Source organism: Pteropus vampyrus, unplaced genomic scaffold (assembly GCF_000151845.1).
Source record: "Pteropus vampyrus isolate Shadow unplaced genomic scaffold, Pvam_2.0 Scaffold35, whole genome shotgun sequence".
Taxonomy (NCBI): Eukaryota; Metazoa; Chordata; class Mammalia; order Chiroptera; family Pteropodidae; genus Pteropus; species Pteropus vampyrus.
Genome location: NW_011888816.1, coordinates 5,184,985 through 5,202,771, shown reverse-complemented (window position 1 = coordinate 5,202,771; position 17,787 = coordinate 5,184,985). Strand labels below are relative to the sequence as shown.

Here is a 17,787-nt window from a genome sequence, read left to right as displayed (position 1 = left end):
CCAACAAGAGACACCAAGTATTTTTAGTTGAGTCCAGTGTTGCTGGGAAGTCAGGAAAACCATCTCTCAAGAGCCACAATGTTGCATCTTAAAAATAACATTTTTCGAGAGATAAATTTACCCACTTTTAAGCTTCCAAGTGGAAAACATAAAACTAAGCTCAAAAATAGTAAAAAATGTGTTCATTATCTGATACACTCCATGAAGGACACAAGACAAAGAAACGAGAGATTGAGCTCAGGTGATTTTACTCAAAATTAGCAGGGATCTCACTGAGATTCTATAACATCACATTTAGTGTTTTGGCCTGGGTTATCAGTTCAGTAAATATTTATTAAGCATCTCGTTTGTATCCTCCAGAATTAAGGAGGATAGAGCAACTGTTCACAGGTCTTCAGCTGTTTTAGCAAACCTTTAGAAGCTCTGTTCTGAATGGACTCTTGTGGCAGCAAACCAGAGGGAGAGTCATTGTTTGGACCACTCCGGCCAGAACAGTGTCTGGGGCTTGGTATACTTTGAGGTGGAACGCTCCAGAAAGGCGGAGATGCCTGTCTCCAAAGCCGCTGTCACATATACAAAGCATCTCTCGTAAGCTGGAAACTCCCCCAGTGAGCTGCTCTTTGGTCCTCTGAGAAGCATCGTAATTTAAGTCTCCCACTCAAGGGCCTCCTCACACCCTCCTCTAGGAAAATAGAGGGCATCAGCCTGACCAGCGAGATCTGCTTCTCTCCCCACAGGAGTTTCTGAAGGAAGGGACACTCATGAAAGTAACAGGGAAAAACAGACGCCCACGGCACCTGTTCCTGGTAAGTACCTGGCCCCCAAACCAAGCCCCAGGACTGTCAAGTTCTGTGACATTTTCTAGGACCATTGTTCAAAGACAACTGGAAAGGAGCAGGGAAGACTAGAACAGAGCCAAATCTGTATAAAGAGGATCATTCTGTATAAATGAGCTTTCCAGAAAGCTGAGAGTTAACCTTGGAAGACACAACCCATTCCTCGTTTATTATTTCGGTGATTTTGGGTGGAATGGTTCCAATATTTAACTACCCACGTCATCTTAAATATCTTAAAACTGGAGTAACTCTTTGACCACCGTATCTAACACATGAGAAAAATCCAGAAGGAAGAGCTGACTTGGCCAGATCTCTCAGCAGGCTGGTGGCAGTGGCCTGGAAGGAACCGGGGCTGTGCCCCTAGTCCCGTGCTTTCTCCACTGTGCACAAATGAGATATAATGTAACATTTTTGATGATTTATGGCCATAGTCTGCAATACCAAAGGATGTCCAGGCCTATAATGTAGTAACATCTACCTAACTGGCTGTTGAGCTACAAGTAGCTCTTTACCCCAGTTCTACAGCCAACCGCCAAGTTGTTTTGCCTTTAAGTTCTTCTGTCTGCTGCGTGTAATTTTTCTCTCTGCTCTTGCACTTTTAACTGTCATTCCTTGTTACTCTCAGTCATGGTTGTCCCTAACAGCCTTGTTACCCTTTGTTAGCATTATGTGCAAAGTAATAGTAAATAGGCCCTGAGTAAGTGTCTCAATTTCAGACATTTACTGAGCACCTCTTATGTGCTGGGTACTGGAAACCAAAAGACAAAAGTCACATGCTCTACCTTCAGCCTTCAGCATCTGCTGCAAATACCAAGTTATGAGAATGATATGGACAGAATTTAAGGGGGCCACGAAGCAAAAAGGAAGATCCAGAAGATTCAGCCAGGGAATAAAAAGGAGATGGACAGGAGCAGCAGCAGCCCCAGCTGACATTTATTGAATGTTTACTGGGTGCTACACACTGTGCTAAGTGTTTTCTGTGTTTCCTGGAGAAAATGACACCTGAGTTAAGCCTAGAAGGAAGGATAGGAGTTTGTCAGGTGGAGGAAGGAAGGGTGTTTTAGGAGTGGTAACAGCATAAGCGAAGGATAGATACGTGAGAAGCGTGGTGTGTTCGGAGGACCTCTGTGTCTTGAGCAGCCTTTGCCTGGAGAGGGGCCCTTCCAACCATGATTTAGGTCTACGCCAGGCCTCACATAGACCCTGTCCATAGAGGGGCCACTGAGGGCTGAATTCCAGAGAGAGCTAATGGTACTGAACAGGGAAATCCTGAGCGTGGCCAGAAAGTGTCATGTGCGGCAACCTCTCAGGGTTTGCTGGGCCTAGATGGCTTGTGTCCCAAGGCCCTGGCCGAGCCTCAGTAGGTTCCTCTGCGTAGAGCACAAGGTGAGTCAGCTTCAAAGTCTCTTCTCCCTCTTCTCCCTACTATCAGACATCTTTTACCTCCTGGGAGAACTCTTCACTCTGGCTGGTCGGTGTTTAGTGCAAGGGAGAGATTTGGCTACAGGCAAGAGATTACATCCCGGGGTCGGGGGAAACTTTGAAAGGGATCTAAGGGCCAAGCAGTGGTTGGTTCTGATTTGACTTCTTAAAAGGATTTGAAAGACTCCCACAGATGTTTGAGTTCCTTTCTCTAAGTAGTTTTTTGACCTCTGCTTACATACCTGAAGTGACAGGAAGCTCACTGTCTGCTGTGACATTCGCTCTTTCTGAAGCTCTTTATCTGTCTCCTGTGTGCCAGGATCTGTGCTGGGCATGTGGACATGGCCCTTGCCCTGTTGTGAGTCTTGGAGTCCAGTGGGGGAAGCTGTCTTTGTTCCATGTTAGAGTCTAAATATTTGAAAAATCACTGAGAAGAAATCCATACCATTGAATTTAGAACATTTATGTGGTAATGAGCCAGACTGAGCTGGTTAGATCCTGACCTGACACTTATCGCCTCTGTAATCGTTAGACAAGGCACAGACATGTTTGAGCCTTGGGAGTCCCACAAAGACAGAGGAAATACCACACAGTGTGAGGAATTAAATGAGGCCCATAGCAGCCACTTACATGATAAGTTTCCTCCCTTTCTTCTGACAATTGCCCAATGGGACATAAGTCCTTCCTCTGCCTAGAGCTACAGAGTTGTCAGTTCCCTCTGTCCCACCACAGCCCTATGGAGTGCTGGAGCCCACAACTTGGTCCCCCAAGATCTTACTTCTCCAGGATGAAAAAGGCATCCAGGATGGTGATGAGGAGCACAAGCTTTGGAGTCAGACAGACTGGATTCCCATCCCAGATCTGACACTTAATGGCTATAAGAGCCTCAGTGTCTTTCTCTTGTCAATGAGAGAAATAGTCTTTCCTGTAAATGAGTGAAGTGCATGAAGCAGCTGGAGCAGAGGGAGCTCCATCTTGGTTCTCCATCTGGCCACCTCCTCTGGCCATGCCCCTCTTACAAAAGGACCTTGAATGCCAGGCACAGACCCAGAGTCATGATCGTCTCCAGTCTATCTTCCTCCCTTGCTCCTTCCCCTCCTTCATCTCTCACCCTCCTTCCCCACCACCTTCTCTTTCCCTCTCCCATGCTCCCTTCAGCATCTAGTTGGCCCTTCATCGTAGCCTCTCTCACTCACTGATGACGAAATTCCTGGGTCTCTTATATTCCTTGTCATTATTAGTCCACAAGCCCCCGCAAGGGTCTGAACCTAGGTCCCCTTCTTCTCTCTGTCTCAGCCCAGGATCCTCCACTAAGTAGGTATTAATAACATCCACCGGAGGGATAGATGGCAGGACCATGATCACACAGGTTTTTGAGCCAGGACACCACGACAAACACCGAAGGAAGAAATTTTCTTCCTCATAAGGTGCCAGTTTCATAAAATAATCTTAACTTTAGAATAAATTCAGGGCGGTTGCCCACCATTGCCCAGGGGTTTCAGAGATGCTGTGAAGAGATTCCCAGCTCCAGGTGCTGGGTGGGGCTGCCCACTAAGGCTCATTGTTGTGAGAAATTCCCCCCTACTCCTCCGTGAAGAATTTCTCTTCCTTCCTCCAAATTGGGGCTGTAAAACACACAGCTTTGAAGAGGAAAGGAGGACCAATTAGGAGGCAGCCTGGTCCTGAACCCATCATAAAACCTCAGGGTGCTAATGGCAGTTGCCATGGCAGCAGGTGCTCAAGGGGCAGCCACAAAATGGCTGGGACTGCTCTGGTAAGTGATGCAGGCGAGTTCCTCAGAGTGGGCCCATGAGTGAGGCTCTTTGCTGGGGTTTGGTCACTGTCCCCAGATGGGGTCGGGACCCACTGTGTGGCCACTCCAACACACCGCACATGAGTATACCAGAGGCATACCTGTGAGCTTTGTGACCTTAGGCAGGTTGTCTAGCCAGCCTGTGCCTCAGTTTCTCCCTCTGTGAAATGGAGATGATAATGATAGTGCCTGCCTGATGGGGTTGTTAGGGGCATGGACTGAAGTCATTCTTGTCAGGTGCTTAGCCCAGCACCTAGCACTGAGTGTCCAATGGATGTCATTATTAGAAGAGCAAAGCCAGAAGGGGCTTTGCAGGCTCCCCTACTCCATGAGTCAGCATGCCACCCGTTTTTGTTAATAAAGTTCAATTGGAACATAGCCTCACGCATTCATTTATAGATCATCTGTGGCTGCTTTGGGTCTACAATGGCTGAGTTGAATAGTTGTGACAGAGACTATATGACCCAAAGAGACTTAAATATTTACTATCTAGCCCTTTATAAAAATGTTTGTTGGCTCTGGTCTACTCCAGCTCCACTTAGAGACAATGAGGCCCAGAGACAGTGAGTTTGCCTGGAGTCACACAGCAGGTCAGTGTCCTGGCCAAGAACTGATAGCACGAAAACTCATTCATTCTGTTCTCTCATCAGACTCTGTCTACAGGGAGAGGAAGTGTTAGTCCTGAGTTCTCACCCTGCTTCAAACCCCTGTTAAGTTCTCATAACACCCCTAGTTTATGTTGTCTTCCATGTGTAGAGGGCTCGCTCGGGGCCATTCTCTGAGCATCCATAATGAGGTAAGGGCAGAGATGGCCCTAATATCGCAGTTGAGGAAGCTGAGGCTTAGAGAAGGAAACAGCTTGTCCACAGTCACACAGCAGCCATAGAACAGGGTCAGGATTGATAGCCCACGGACCACCCAGAGTGTGACGTCATCTTTTCAAACTGTAAACCTTTTAGCCAAACATAAACCCTCTCTTCTATGGAAGTGAAGTGACTTTCGTTACATTTCTTTCTGTCTACTATGCATGGGGGTGGGGAGCTTCAGTTGTTCATTCAACAAATATTGAGCACCTAGTAGGTCCCTTTAGGTATAGCAGTGAACAGGACCCACCAGCTCCCTATCGTCAAGGACCTTCCTCCCTCTTTTCCTTCTTTCCTTAACTCTGCTTTATAGAGGCTTAATTTATATAGAGTAAAATGCATCAGTCTTAAGTGTACATGTCAGTGTGTATTGACAAATCTATATGGTCATGTAACCACTCTCTGGGTCAAGATATAGAACATTTCCAGCCCCCCAGAAAGTTCTCCTCTGCCTGTTAACGGTCACTTTCCCCCACCCCCGTCCCAGGCAACCAATGGCCTGGTTTCTATCACCACAGATTAGTTTTGCCTGTTCTGGAACTTCACACATAGATGTTATCAAGCAATGTGTACTCTGTGTCTGACTTCTTTCTCTTAGCATGTTTTGAGATTCATCCATGTCATTGTATGTATCGTTGGTTCATTCCTTTTGATTGCTGTGTGGTATTCCACAGTATGGAGGCACCACAGTTCGTTTATCCATTCACCTGTTGACAGATGTTTGAGTTGTTTCCACTATTTGGCTATTATGAATAATACCTCTGTGCACATCCATGTACTTGACTTTCTGTGGCCACTGCTTGTATCTCTCTTGAGTATTTACCGGCAAGTAGAATTGTGGGGGAAGGGCTCCTGTTTTAGCCCAGGGTGGTTTTGTTCTCTTGCGGGGATCACTGGGGAATGCAGGATACCTCTGCGCCAGTGCTCAGGGATCCTCCAGGACAGAAGGCCAGTGCAGCCTTCTGGAACCAAGACACAGCTGATGAGGTTTCCTTTTCTCCAGATGAGTGATGTGCTCCTGTACACATATCCCCAGAAGGATGGGAAGTACCGGCTGAAGAACACATTGGCGGTGGCCAGCATGAAGGTAAGCGCCTAAGTGATAGGCACTCTGGCTGGGGTGGGCCAGGGCAGACCCAAAGCAAAGAGGAGACAACATCCCTGCTTCTACGAGCTCACAGACCAGCTGGGAAGAGGGAGCCCCGAGGAAACAGCATTACGTGACGTTATGGGATATGCTGTAGGTAGTGGGGTGAGGGTAGCCGAGTCCCATAGAACAGCGGTCCCTAACCTTTTTGGCACCAGGGACCAGTGCTGCTATGAGAATCTAATGCCTGATGATCTGAGGTGGAGCTGAGGGAGCGATGCTAGTGTGGGGAGCAAGTACAGGGGAAGCTTTGCTCACTTGCTACCGTTCCCCTCCTGCTGTGCGGCCCGGTTCCTAACAGGCCACGGGCCAGTACTGGTCCATGGCCTGGGGGTTGGGGACCCCTGCCTTAGAGTGGATAATATGTGGACAGATGGGGAAGGGAGAAAAGGAAGGGAGGAGGAAAACTTGTAAGCAAGGGCTTGGAGGGAGAAAATAAGTGGGTATTTGGTACATTTTTTAAATTGTGGTAAATTATACATAAAATGTACCATTCTAACCATTCTTAAGTATACAATTCAGTGGCATTAAGTACGTTCACACTGTTGTGCAACCATTACCACTATCCATCTCCAGAACTTCTTCATCTTCCCAAACTGAAACTCCATACCCATCAAACACTAACTCTCCATGGCCCCCTCACCGAGCCCCTGACAACCACCATTCTATTTTGTATTTATGATTTTTTATATATTAAATTTTTTTATTATATGTTTCAGGTGTACAACATTATAATTTGATATCTGTGCACACTACAAAGCGATCACCTTCAAAAGTCTAGTTACTATCCATCACCGTGCCACTGACTTCCTTTACGCCTTCCATCCTCCCCACAAGCCCCGTCTCCTCTGATAACCACCGATCTGTCCTCTGTATCTATGAGTTTGTTTTTGTTTTGTTGGTTGGTTGGTTGGTTTTTAGATTCCACCTGTAGTGAAATCATATGTTATTTGTCTTTCTCCTTTGGACTTAAAATTTAACTTAGCATTATGCCCTCAAGGTCCATCCATGTTGTCACAAATGGCTGAGTAGTATTTTATTGTGTATATGTACCACGTTTTCTTTATCTATCCATCCATTGATGGACACTTAGGTTGTTTCCACATCTTGGCTATTGTAAATAATGCTGCCATGAACATAGAGGTGCGGCTATCTTTCTGAGTTAGCATTTTCATATCGTTGGATAAATACCCAGAATTGGAATTGCTAGGTCATATTATAGTTCTATTCTTAATTTTAGAGGAATCTTCATACTGTTTTCCATAGTGGCTGCATCAATTTACAATCACCAGCTGTGCATGAGGGTTCCTTCTCTAGACACCTTATATAACTGTAGTCATACAGTATTTGTCCTTTTGTGACTGGCTTACTTCACTTAGCATAATGTCCTCAAGGGTCATCCATATAGTAGCATATGTCAGAGTTTCCTTCCTTTTTGTGGCTGAATAATATTCCATTGTGTGTATATATCACATTTCGTTTGTCCTTTCGTCCATGGATGGACACTTGGGTTTCTTCCACCTTTTGATTATAGTGAATAATGCTGCAGTGAACTTGAAGGTGCATATATCTGTTCAAGTGGCAAATATTTCTTAAACAAATATAAGAGAGATACCAGCCCAGCTGGACAGTCTCGTGAGTGAGGGCGGAGAGACAGGAAGGAAGGGGGCCGGGTGATGTGTGGCCTAACTCAGTGTAACTTCATCCTGAATAACAGGAATGGCTGGGAGCTGATGGGGAATCTTGAGGGCTTAACTCTTGAGAGCAGGAGGTTTTAGGAAATTAATTCTGGCTCAGTATGGTGATGGAGTCACAGAGGGGAACATTGAGATGAGAGGAGAGCCATAAGGGGCCTTTCTGGCTCCTAGAGGCTCTTTTACATGAGAAAAGGAAAGAAAGAAGCAGCTCTCTCAGTGAAGACCTTTGTTCACTTTTCAACCAAAGGTTCCACTGAGGAGCCAGTTGGACAAGGGAGTAGGAGAAAGTAGTCACTGATCAGGTAGTTGTGCAGCAGGATGGTACTCCTAGAGGCTGGGTCCTGAGAGGGATGCTTCATAGACTTCCTGGGGGTGGGTGGTGGCCAAGGACCATGGAGTCAGTCAGAGTCAGCATCCAGGCCCCCCATCACTCACACACACACACATGCGTGCACATGCACACACACACACGCACATGCACACGCACACACACACACACACACACCCCACTCTGTGTCTCTGTGCATCTGAGGAAGCTCAGGCTCAGGGAGGGGCAGTGGCAGGACCAGGAGAAGAATCCAGTCTGGTGATTCTTCCCTGCCTCTGCGCTGAGGGGCATATGTTGGTTTCCAGGTCAGCCGCCCTGTGATGGAGAAAGTGCCCTATGCTCTGAAGATCGAGACTTCTGTGTCCTGCCTAATTCTATCTGCAAGGTATGGGAGGTGGGAAGAGGGAGGACCTGGGGATAAAGGGACAGTTTTACAGGTGGGAAAGTTTAGAATAACAAAGGCTGGGTGTGTCTTCTTTTTTAATTTGCCACCCTTTGACTCAAAGGACTTTTTTTCTTTTCAGTATTTCTTAACCTTTTTTTGGGTCACAGACCACTTTGAGAATCTGATGAAACTATGGCTCTCTCCCCCCCAAAAATATGCACGCACATAAAATTTTACATAGAATTTCAGGGGTTTCTAGGGCTCGTTTTAAAAATACAAGAACAATAAATCTTATGGTTGTAAAACTACAGATTATTGGGTCTTCACAGCAACATGAAAAGTTAACGCGAGTAAAAAAAATGCATTGTGCACCTTAGTTCATAAAATGTCTGCTCTTAGGCTTTCGTGTCTGGAGAGAAAAATGATGAGTGGGCATTTATCATCTCCCGTTCCCCGGTTTAGGGTGTGGCCTTTCTCTCAGAACCATGTGTGTTTTCTCCAGGCCCTCAGGCTGCCCAGGGATCCCCCATCCCTGGCTTTAGGCGGAGCTTCCCCCTTCCCCACCACCCGCCCTCTCTCAAGGCAAGGCCAGCTTGCATCTGAAACCAGGGAGGTGTGGCTCCTGCCAGGGCCGAACTGGGCATGGTGGGGGTGGGACAGGGTTCCCAAGGCTTGTGTGTCTTCCCTCTCAGGTAGTGCATAACCCTGGGGTGGCAGCAGTGCCCTTCGTGTAAGGTGGAGGTTCTGGATGTGACGTGGGATGTGCACACACCGACCCACGTGCTGTTTTGTAGATGCACTTGGTCATTAAGCTTTTATTAGCTGCTCCTCAGTGCCCACTTCTGTGCTCAGGACACAAATGATTTAAGCTTCTATTTCCTTGGGAGGAGCCTACATTCTGGGTAGGGGAGTTGTGAACTGGTTACAGTGCAGAACATAACTGTATGTTATGATGACAAAAGTAAAATGCATTGGGCACAGGATGGTTCTCAGGCCCCTCCTCTGACCCTCAGCACCACCCACGGAGGTGGACCTTGCAGCTTCTCCTATGCATGGGGAGTTGAGGCCTAGAGAAGGGGTCACACAGCCATGTGAGGCAGAACTAGGGTTCAAATGCAGGACCATGTGACCCAGAGCACTTATTTACTACTATCTACTGCCTGAGGGGTAGAAGAAGCCTTGAAAATTCCAAGGAAAGACCACCCCATCTAGGAAAGTGAGGGGAGGCTTCCTTAAGGAGGTGATGTCTGGCTGGGTTCCATGGCCTCTCCTCCCCTCATCTCTAGGTAAAATCAGGGACACGAGGAGACCCAGGGTATGGTTTCCATTTGCCCAGCCACAAGGTGAGGATGATGACAGGCCAAGCTCAGCCCTTCAGGTGGGGCTGCCCATCTCTCTTAGGCAGGAGCACTGCCCTTGGGCCAGGGGCCTCAAGAAGCTACTGTCACTGACAGGCTGGTAACATTCCTGCTAATACAGATACTTTACACTTAAGCTTCCAGGAGACAGCAGGACCCATACATCTCCTTTTAGTGACGTGGCATCTGGCTGGCTGCCACCCTTTCTCCCTCCCGGGCCAAACTAGTCCCTTCTCTGGCGGAGGCTGCAAACTTAGTGCAGTGTGGGAGTGACACCTAGTGGGCCCTGTGAGAATTTCCACCCTGCTGCTGCTTCAGGCCCCCAGTGGCTATCAGCACGCAGAACACCTGCCACGCACAGAATTGGGAAGGGGAAGTAAACTCGTTGGATGAGTGAGTGTCTGGGAAGTTCTGTGGGAAAGTGTGGAGGCAGTTGGAGAGGCTGGGACCTTGGCTTTGCCAACTTCCGTCTATCCTTCTCCCCTTGCCCCCTGCCCACCCATCCTCCTGAAGTGTGGGCCCCTCGGAGTCTCCCTGACACCCTTTGGTTTGCATGGACAAAGTCTGTCCATATCCCACATGTCATTTCATCCTCACAGAAGCCCTTTGAGTCCAAGGAAGAGTGTCAACACTCTCATGTTACAGGTGAAAAAGCGGCCTTGGGGACAGCAGCATGCCCTGGCTGCCCCACTGGCAGATGGAGGTGCTGAGGTACAAGCCTAGGCCTGTCTGGCAGGTAGCCAGCACTTGTTAGTGGTATTTCAGACTCGAGAGGCTCAGGCCTGGGGGTGGGGGCAGGGGCCACAGGGAATTGGTCCCCTCGTGCACCTTCACTCACTCCAGCTCACGCTCACAGCTCCTGTGCAGAGCGGGATGAGTGGCATGGCTGTCTGAGCAGAGCCCTCCCTGAAGACTACAAGGCCCAGGCTCTGGCTGCCTTCCACCACAGCGTGGAGGTGAGTGGGGGCCCTGGGACCCACCTAACACCAGCCACACACCCAGGAGGACTTACAGCTCCTTCCCTCAGGGCACTGGCTCCCCCTCCTCCTCCCACCCTTCCCTACCAAATTCCCACCCGACTAAAGGGCAGTCACTGTGCAACCCCAACCCAGGGCACAGCACCTCTAGTTGGCTCTGTTTCTAACCCAAGATCCGCTTCCTAGAGGATGTATGTGTGTGGGGTCGAGGTGGCGTGTCATAGAATTAGAATTCACCCTGCCCCACTCACATACACACCTCATACAGGAAAGGGGGCTCCCATCCAGCAGGTCTCCTGACCACGCTGCTCACCCCATTCCTTTGCTCTAGATAAGGGAGAGGCTGGGGGTCAGCCTGGGGGAGAGGCCCCCCACGTTGGTGCCTGTCACACACGTTATGATGTGCATGAACTGCGGCTGCGACTTCTCTCTCACCCTGAGACGTCATCACTGTCACGCCTGTGGCAAGGTGAGTCGCCCTCTCCAGGGGGAGTGTGTGCATGGGGGTGGCATGGGGTGGGGATTCAGGGGCATTCTGCAGTTACTGCGGACCAGCCCAGAGTGAGGCATGTTCAAACCAACCCTGAGAGGTAGGAATTATTAATCCTCATTTTACTGATGTCCTCAAACCACAGTTCCAAATCCCAGGCCTCTTCCATGACACCACCACACTCTCCAAAGAAAATCGTACCATACATGGTTATTATCCTCGGAGAGAAACTGTTCTGTCATGGTTAAGGGCTCATCAGAAAAACAGATAAGCTCTTCCACAGAAACTCTGCAGCTGCCCTGGAAAAGCAGGGGGACCCAACACAGTCCCTGGAGGAGGAAAGGGACAGGTAGACAGAGGAGAGAGGATGCTGGCCCTCTGCACGTGCCAAGATGGTGAGAACCACTCTGACACATGTCCCCATCTGGGCCTGCAGATTGTGTGCCGTAACTGTTCGAGAAACAAGTACCCTCTGAAGTACCTCAAGGACCGGATGGCCAAGGTCTGCGACGGCTGCTACGGGGAGCTGAAGAAGAGGGGCGGGGACATCCCAGGCCTGATGAGAGGTAACCTAGGGACCACCCTCACCTTTCTTCCAAGTGACCCACAGGGCTTCTCCCTGGTCCATGGTTAGTGCTTGAAGCCACTCTCCTGGGAAGGCTTAGAACAAAAGCGACTCACAAGGAGGAGCCGGGGGGTTAAATTTATACCTGGGTCACCATTTCCCCAAATGCTGGTTCTGTGGAAAATTGTTAGGTGCTCCTAAAAGAAGAAGAGTTCTGTGGGCAGCCAAGTTTGGGAAATGGCTGTGTCAGTGCCTCTCAGTGACAGGAACAGTAAGCGAGGTGCTCATGTTGACTTCATCATAGCAGCCTTCTTTTCTTTTCGAGATTGTTCTGTAGGCCTATGTTCTGTGGGCCCTTTTTGGGATAAGAATTGTGAGATGGACAGCAGAGGAGTTCTGGGTCAGGAGAGGACTGAGGGCCCTCTGATAAAGGCTCCTGAGGATGCTGAGCAGGCTCTTGAGAGACTGTGCTTGGGGACAGACTTTGCTCAAGCAGAGTTGGGCCAGATGGAAAGCAGGTGTATCCTGGGCCTAAAACCAGAGTTCTCCGTGGTGCCACTGAGGCCATCAGAGAAGACAGCCCAACCCCAGCCTCCTTGGGACCTGGAGAAGAGGAGATAGCCAGCATCCAGGAAAAGCCTTCCCTCCCATCCCCCAGGGCCTCTGTGTGGGCAGAAGGGAGTATGGCCATCTTTCTGGCCACACTTAAACCCCATGGGAGGCTAGTTCCCATCTCGGGAGGGACCTAGAGCTCTGATTTACAAGAAGTGGCGTGCCAAAGCAAGATGCGCGCCTGCCATGGGGACACTCACCTCTCTCCCCCGTGACTCGTTTTGGTTACAGAGCGGCCCGTGAGCATGAGTTTCCCCCTGTCATCTCCCCGCTTTTCGAGCAGTGCCTTCTCATCCGTCTTCCACAACATCAACCCCTCAACCTTCAAGAAGCAAAAGAAAGTCCCTTCGGCCCTGACTGAGGTAAGGCAGGTGGGGCTGCCTACATGGAGAGGCAGGAGATTTGGAAGGCTTCATGATCATCTTCAGTGGACAGGGTCAGATTCCCCTGCCCCCACTCTTTGGGACAAAGAGGACCCCTGATGGGAGACATTCTGGCTACGAGGACAAACAAGAGCAGTGCCTATTTCCTAGTCATGACCAAGAAGACACCAGCATGGTGGCAGAGGGCAAGACCTGAAGTGGTTGTAGATGGTGTTAGGAGATGTCTTTCCCATCCTTCTCTCCACCTCTCCCATCCAACTGTCTCTTTTTTCTTTTCTAGCTCTCCTGCCCCATAGCCTAGACCTAGTACCCAAGGGTACTGCGTAGGTCACTGGGGCTCTTCCAACTACAGCAGCTTCAGCCCTGGCTCAGCTCTTCCATGGCAGGCTCTCTAGGCTGTTCTTCTCACCCTGAGGGTCCCAGATGGGCTCTGGCGGTGAGCTTCCTGGAGGCCATGGCACTCTTTGCAGGACACCTCAGGACTGGCTAATCTCAATGCTATCCTGCAAATGGGAACAGATTTATACATCTAAATTCTAATCACAACCATAAACAAAAGTGTGTCATGAATATACAAGCTGTCGAAAGAAGTGTGACCAGTTATTTCCAAGTTTTTTCATTAATATTCATTATCAAGTAGCAGGTGGCAAAGGTTTAAAAAAGTATTAAGGGATGAAAAATTTTAATGGATACAGTTCTACACATTAACTTAATCCCTTTTGCATCTTAAAAATCTTGGAAATGACACATACATAGTAAAAAAATTTTTTTCAAAATACACACAAGAATATATGATGAAAAGTGAGTTTCTCTCCCTCTCCAAACTCGTTCAGTCCCACCCACCCTAGAGGTACCACCATCAAGTTTCTTATGGATCCTCCCAGCAATTTTAATGTATATACATAATAAAGATGTACATTCACAGATCTCTCTCTTTTTTTACCCAAAAGATAACATATTACACTGAGTCTTCTCACTTAATTTCTCTTAGGTATTATTTCACACTTGCTCATAGATGTAGATCTCACATGTTTTATTTTACATTGTATGGTTGTCCCATCATTTTTTTAACTAATCCCTTTCCACAAATCGAGAAAAGCTCACCATCTCACGTCCACTGTGCTGGTGGTCTACGTGAGTCGAGCTCATAGAACCTGAGTGTTCCGTGGGGGCAGAGTTTGAGAACCACTGCTCTTACTCTTCTAGAGTCAGGCTGCTCTGATACTGGTGCCATGCAGATCTACCCCAGCCAGCCCCTTGGTAACTTTTGCCCAAAGTGACCACCTTTTTATTATCCAAAACCCAGTGGTATTTGCAGTGGCCCCCAGAGAAATGTGTCCCCAGTCTCCCACCACCCTCTCCCCTTCTCTTAGAAAATCCACCTCAGCAGTAAGACCTGCTCCCCATGAGAAAGTCTACAGAAATGCTGCTCCCAAGCACCTGTCAGAAAGGGAGGTCACAGAAATGGTTTCCCCTGCCATATTCTGTCTACACCGCTTTCTCACTCTGTGAGATGCTCCAGCAAGGCAAGGGGGTGGCGGGGGCGGGGGGGGAGGCGGAGCCAGTATCTGGTGTAGGAGTCCTGGACCTTTGGCGGGTAGGTTCTTTTCCTGGTGCTTCTCAAAACAGTCTGAGCTGGTCATACCTTCCTTTCCCTGCACTGAAGTTTGTTGGCCTCTGGAGTATTTGCTGAGAGGTCTGAGTTCTTACCTCTCTTCAACTAAATGGAGATTTGACTTCAGTACGTCCCTCCATTCCTCTGGACCTCAGTTTCCCCATCTATAAAATGAGAAAGTCAAATGAAAGTATGTCTAAACCTGGCCTTCTTGCTCTAATAGTAAGATTTATATTTATGGCGCACTTACTGTGGGGTACCTGTCAGGTACCTGTCTTATGTCATTTAATTCCATCTTAGCTAGTAAGGAAACAGAGACCTAGAGAAAGTAGGTAAATTGCATGACACTACTCGTCTATAAATGGGTAGTGCCTGGATTGGAGCCCTAGACCGATGTTACTCCAAGCCTACTTTCTTAACTCCCACATAAAGCCTATCTGACGAGGCTACTACTGCTAATAAGAGAGTTAACACATCTCATTAGGCAGGAGATCATAAAGCTTTTAGGTAAACAGTACAAAGAGGATCTCTCCTTAAATGTAAGAGACTGATAAGCTGAAAAGTGTAAGGATCAGTTTTAGAAGACCCTTTTCCCCAGGTATCAGCAGTTTCATTAATTTGGGGGGTTGAGGCTTGGGGAGAAGGACCAAGAATCGGAAACGCCACTAGGGGGCAGCAATCCTGAAGGCAGTTTTTGACTCCTGTGTTTCCTGGGTCCATTCAGTAAATCCTGTGTCTCAAACCATGGTACATTTTTGCTGCCTTTGAAGTGTGTTGGATGTATCCTAAGACCTCATCCAAGTCTCAGATTTCAGAGTAGTATAAACACTCTGCCAACTGTTTTGCATGTCATTTTGTCTCTGTTTGAACTGTGCCCACCACCTGGTGCGCCCTGACCATTCTGCTTCCCTTCCGCCAGGTGGCCGCCTCTGGAGAAGGTTCCGCCATAAGTGGCTATCTCAGCCGGTGTAAGAAAGGCAAGAGGCACTGGAAGAAGCTCTGGTTTGTCATCAAAGGCAAAGTGCTCTACACCTACATGGCCAGTGAGGTAGTGGTGGTTCGCCTGTCCTCCCCTTTTTTTTGTGAAGGCATGTAGGTTAAGCTCGAGCCTCAGAATGTCCATGTGGGGTATGCACCACACCCTGTCACCTCAGGGCTGTGAGAAGCCTGGATGCTGGTTCCAGTTCCCATGTCAGTCAAGTCTTTATTGAGCAATGCCATGTGCTTAGCGCTTCTGTGGATACGCAACCGTGTGCTTGTCCTTAATCTAAAGAATTTACCATTTCTGTGTGGAGATAAGGTTACGGTACAGCATGCTGACCTGTACATCAAAGTGTTTGAACATCACGGGTCCAGCATAAGAGAAAGCTGCACTCTGCTCTCCAGTTGTTTCGGACAAATTTCAACAGCTTGAAGGAAGCTACCACACTTTTTTTTTTTTTTTTTTTTGTCTATGCATTCTTCTTTTATCATGGAACTACTGTGATGACTCTTCTATTAAATAAAACAAGTTTATATTTTTATAAAACATCTTACACTTACATCTTCTAAAATATAGGAGAGAGGGCCTTGGAAATCAAGGCTGCTTCCAGAGTAGACAGGTGTGCACTGTGGTTGTACAGCAGCAGGGGGCTGTCAGCTCCTGACCCAGGCTGAACCCATAGGCTGATGTGAAAGATAGATTTCCGTGTCCAGGCCCCGCCACCTGGTGGCTTCCACAGGCTAAATCTGCTTTGAAAACAGGACTTAAATGCATTTTGCCCAGCTGCAGAGGGTGGGTGCTTTACCCCATGAGGATGTGCACAGAGCACAGGGTTGGCCCTTCTCCCATAACCACAGATGCTGGAGAGGGTGCAAAAGCCACTTCCTTCTTCAGAACATCAAGCTGCTCTAACAAAGGACCTGCAGCTCAGCTGCAGTTGGCCCTGTCCCCAGGTCCCAGAGGCCAGCAGGGACGCAGACAGACAGACGGAAGGGACCCAAACGTGGGCCTGAGTGATTCGGGCACTATGTGAGCCGAGCCCTCCCCAAGGGGGCCCTTCACTTCATGTCCAGAGATGGGGCTTTCTGCGCTGAGAATTTTGATCTTTCCAGTACAAACTGAAATGTAACATACCGTCCTTCTACAACCCAGAGCAGCATCTTCCTGAGCAGGCATTCCACAGGACACTCGCAGATATCCTCTAAAAACTGGGTTCTGAGGGAACCTGAGTAGGCAGTGAGTGGGACTTGCTCAGAATTGCTCACACATATAAATGGAATCATGAGTGACTTCTTCCACTCAGCATAATGTTTTTGAGATTCAGTCACTATTGTTGTGGATCTCTAAGACATGGAGATTTCCCAAGCCGGCCTGACCACAGGCCATTCCTCACGGAGCATCGCATAGAACTGTTGTTGCACAGGACACACTTTTGGAAGAACAAAGGCTGGCGATAAATAACCATCAAAGAGAGTGAATTCTATGTGAGAACAGAAAACCCAAAGTCTCTAGGTTCTGAGCAACAATTGTCATGGAATTAAAAGCGTAGGTTAATTTTAAAAAATGAATTTAAGTATGCTTCCAAAATCATTTCTTCCAAAGAGAGGAACTCGTACACTTTCTCAATAAGCATATTCCAGTGATGAGACCAAGCTTTAAATTGCATCAAAGAAAAAAAGTGTGATAAAGTGGATAGCCAGTTGTCACTATCTGTACTACCGTGAACGTGTTATGTATCCTGAGGTGACCCAAAGCTGAGGTAACTTGCTATTCAGTAATAATCCTGGGAGAAAGTGATTGTCAGAAATATATAGGAATTTTTTCTATTTTTTCCAACATTTTGTCATTTAGTTATTATATTATTATAAAAAAATTTCAAACATTAAATAATGAAAGAATTTTCAGTGAGTAGCCATCGACTAGATTATACTTCCTTGATCAAGTATCTATTTATTCATCCCTCTATCCATCTGACTTTTGATGCTTTTCAAAGTATACTTCCCCCAAGAGTTCAATATTTGTGTATCTTTTTTTTCTTTTGCAGTGCAATTTATATATAATGAAGTGCACAAATATTGTTTTAAAGATACTATTTGATGAATTTTGATCATGCATACACCCATAAATCTCTACCTCACCCCTGTCCTTGAGGCAATATGCTATCCTGATTTTTTTCCACCATAGATTCATTTTGCCTCTTAGATTGTCATATAAATGGAATCATGAGTGACTTCTTCCACTCAGCATGATGTTTTTGAGATTCAGTCACTATTGCATTTAGCAATAGGTCATTCCTTTTTATGGCTGAGTAGTA

General features: G+C 47.6%; 1 protein-coding gene across 2 annotated transcripts in view; it reads left to right on the top strand.

Moving 5' to 3' along the window:
* The window catches only part of FGD5 (FYVE, RhoGEF and PH domain containing 5), a 107,128-nt gene that overhangs the window by 84,690 nt on the left and 4,651 nt on the right, over nucleotides 1-17,787 (top strand). The window contains exons 11-18 of one of the 2 annotated variants that reach the window (XM_011357417.2): nucleotides 738-806; nucleotides 5,938-6,021; nucleotides 8,412-8,491; nucleotides 10,706-10,805; nucleotides 11,158-11,295; nucleotides 11,753-11,882; nucleotides 12,725-12,855; nucleotides 15,411-15,539. In XM_011357417.2, coding sequence (XP_011355719.1) covers nucleotides 738-806; nucleotides 5,938-6,021; nucleotides 8,412-8,491; nucleotides 10,706-10,805; nucleotides 11,158-11,295; nucleotides 11,753-11,882; nucleotides 12,725-12,855; nucleotides 15,411-15,539 — 861 coding nt within the window. The remainder of the gene's footprint in view (nucleotides 1-737; nucleotides 807-5,937; nucleotides 6,022-8,411; nucleotides 8,492-10,705; nucleotides 10,806-11,157; nucleotides 11,296-11,752; nucleotides 11,883-12,724; nucleotides 12,856-15,410; nucleotides 15,540-17,787) is intronic. The other variant, XM_023529077.1, reaches the window with a different exon arrangement.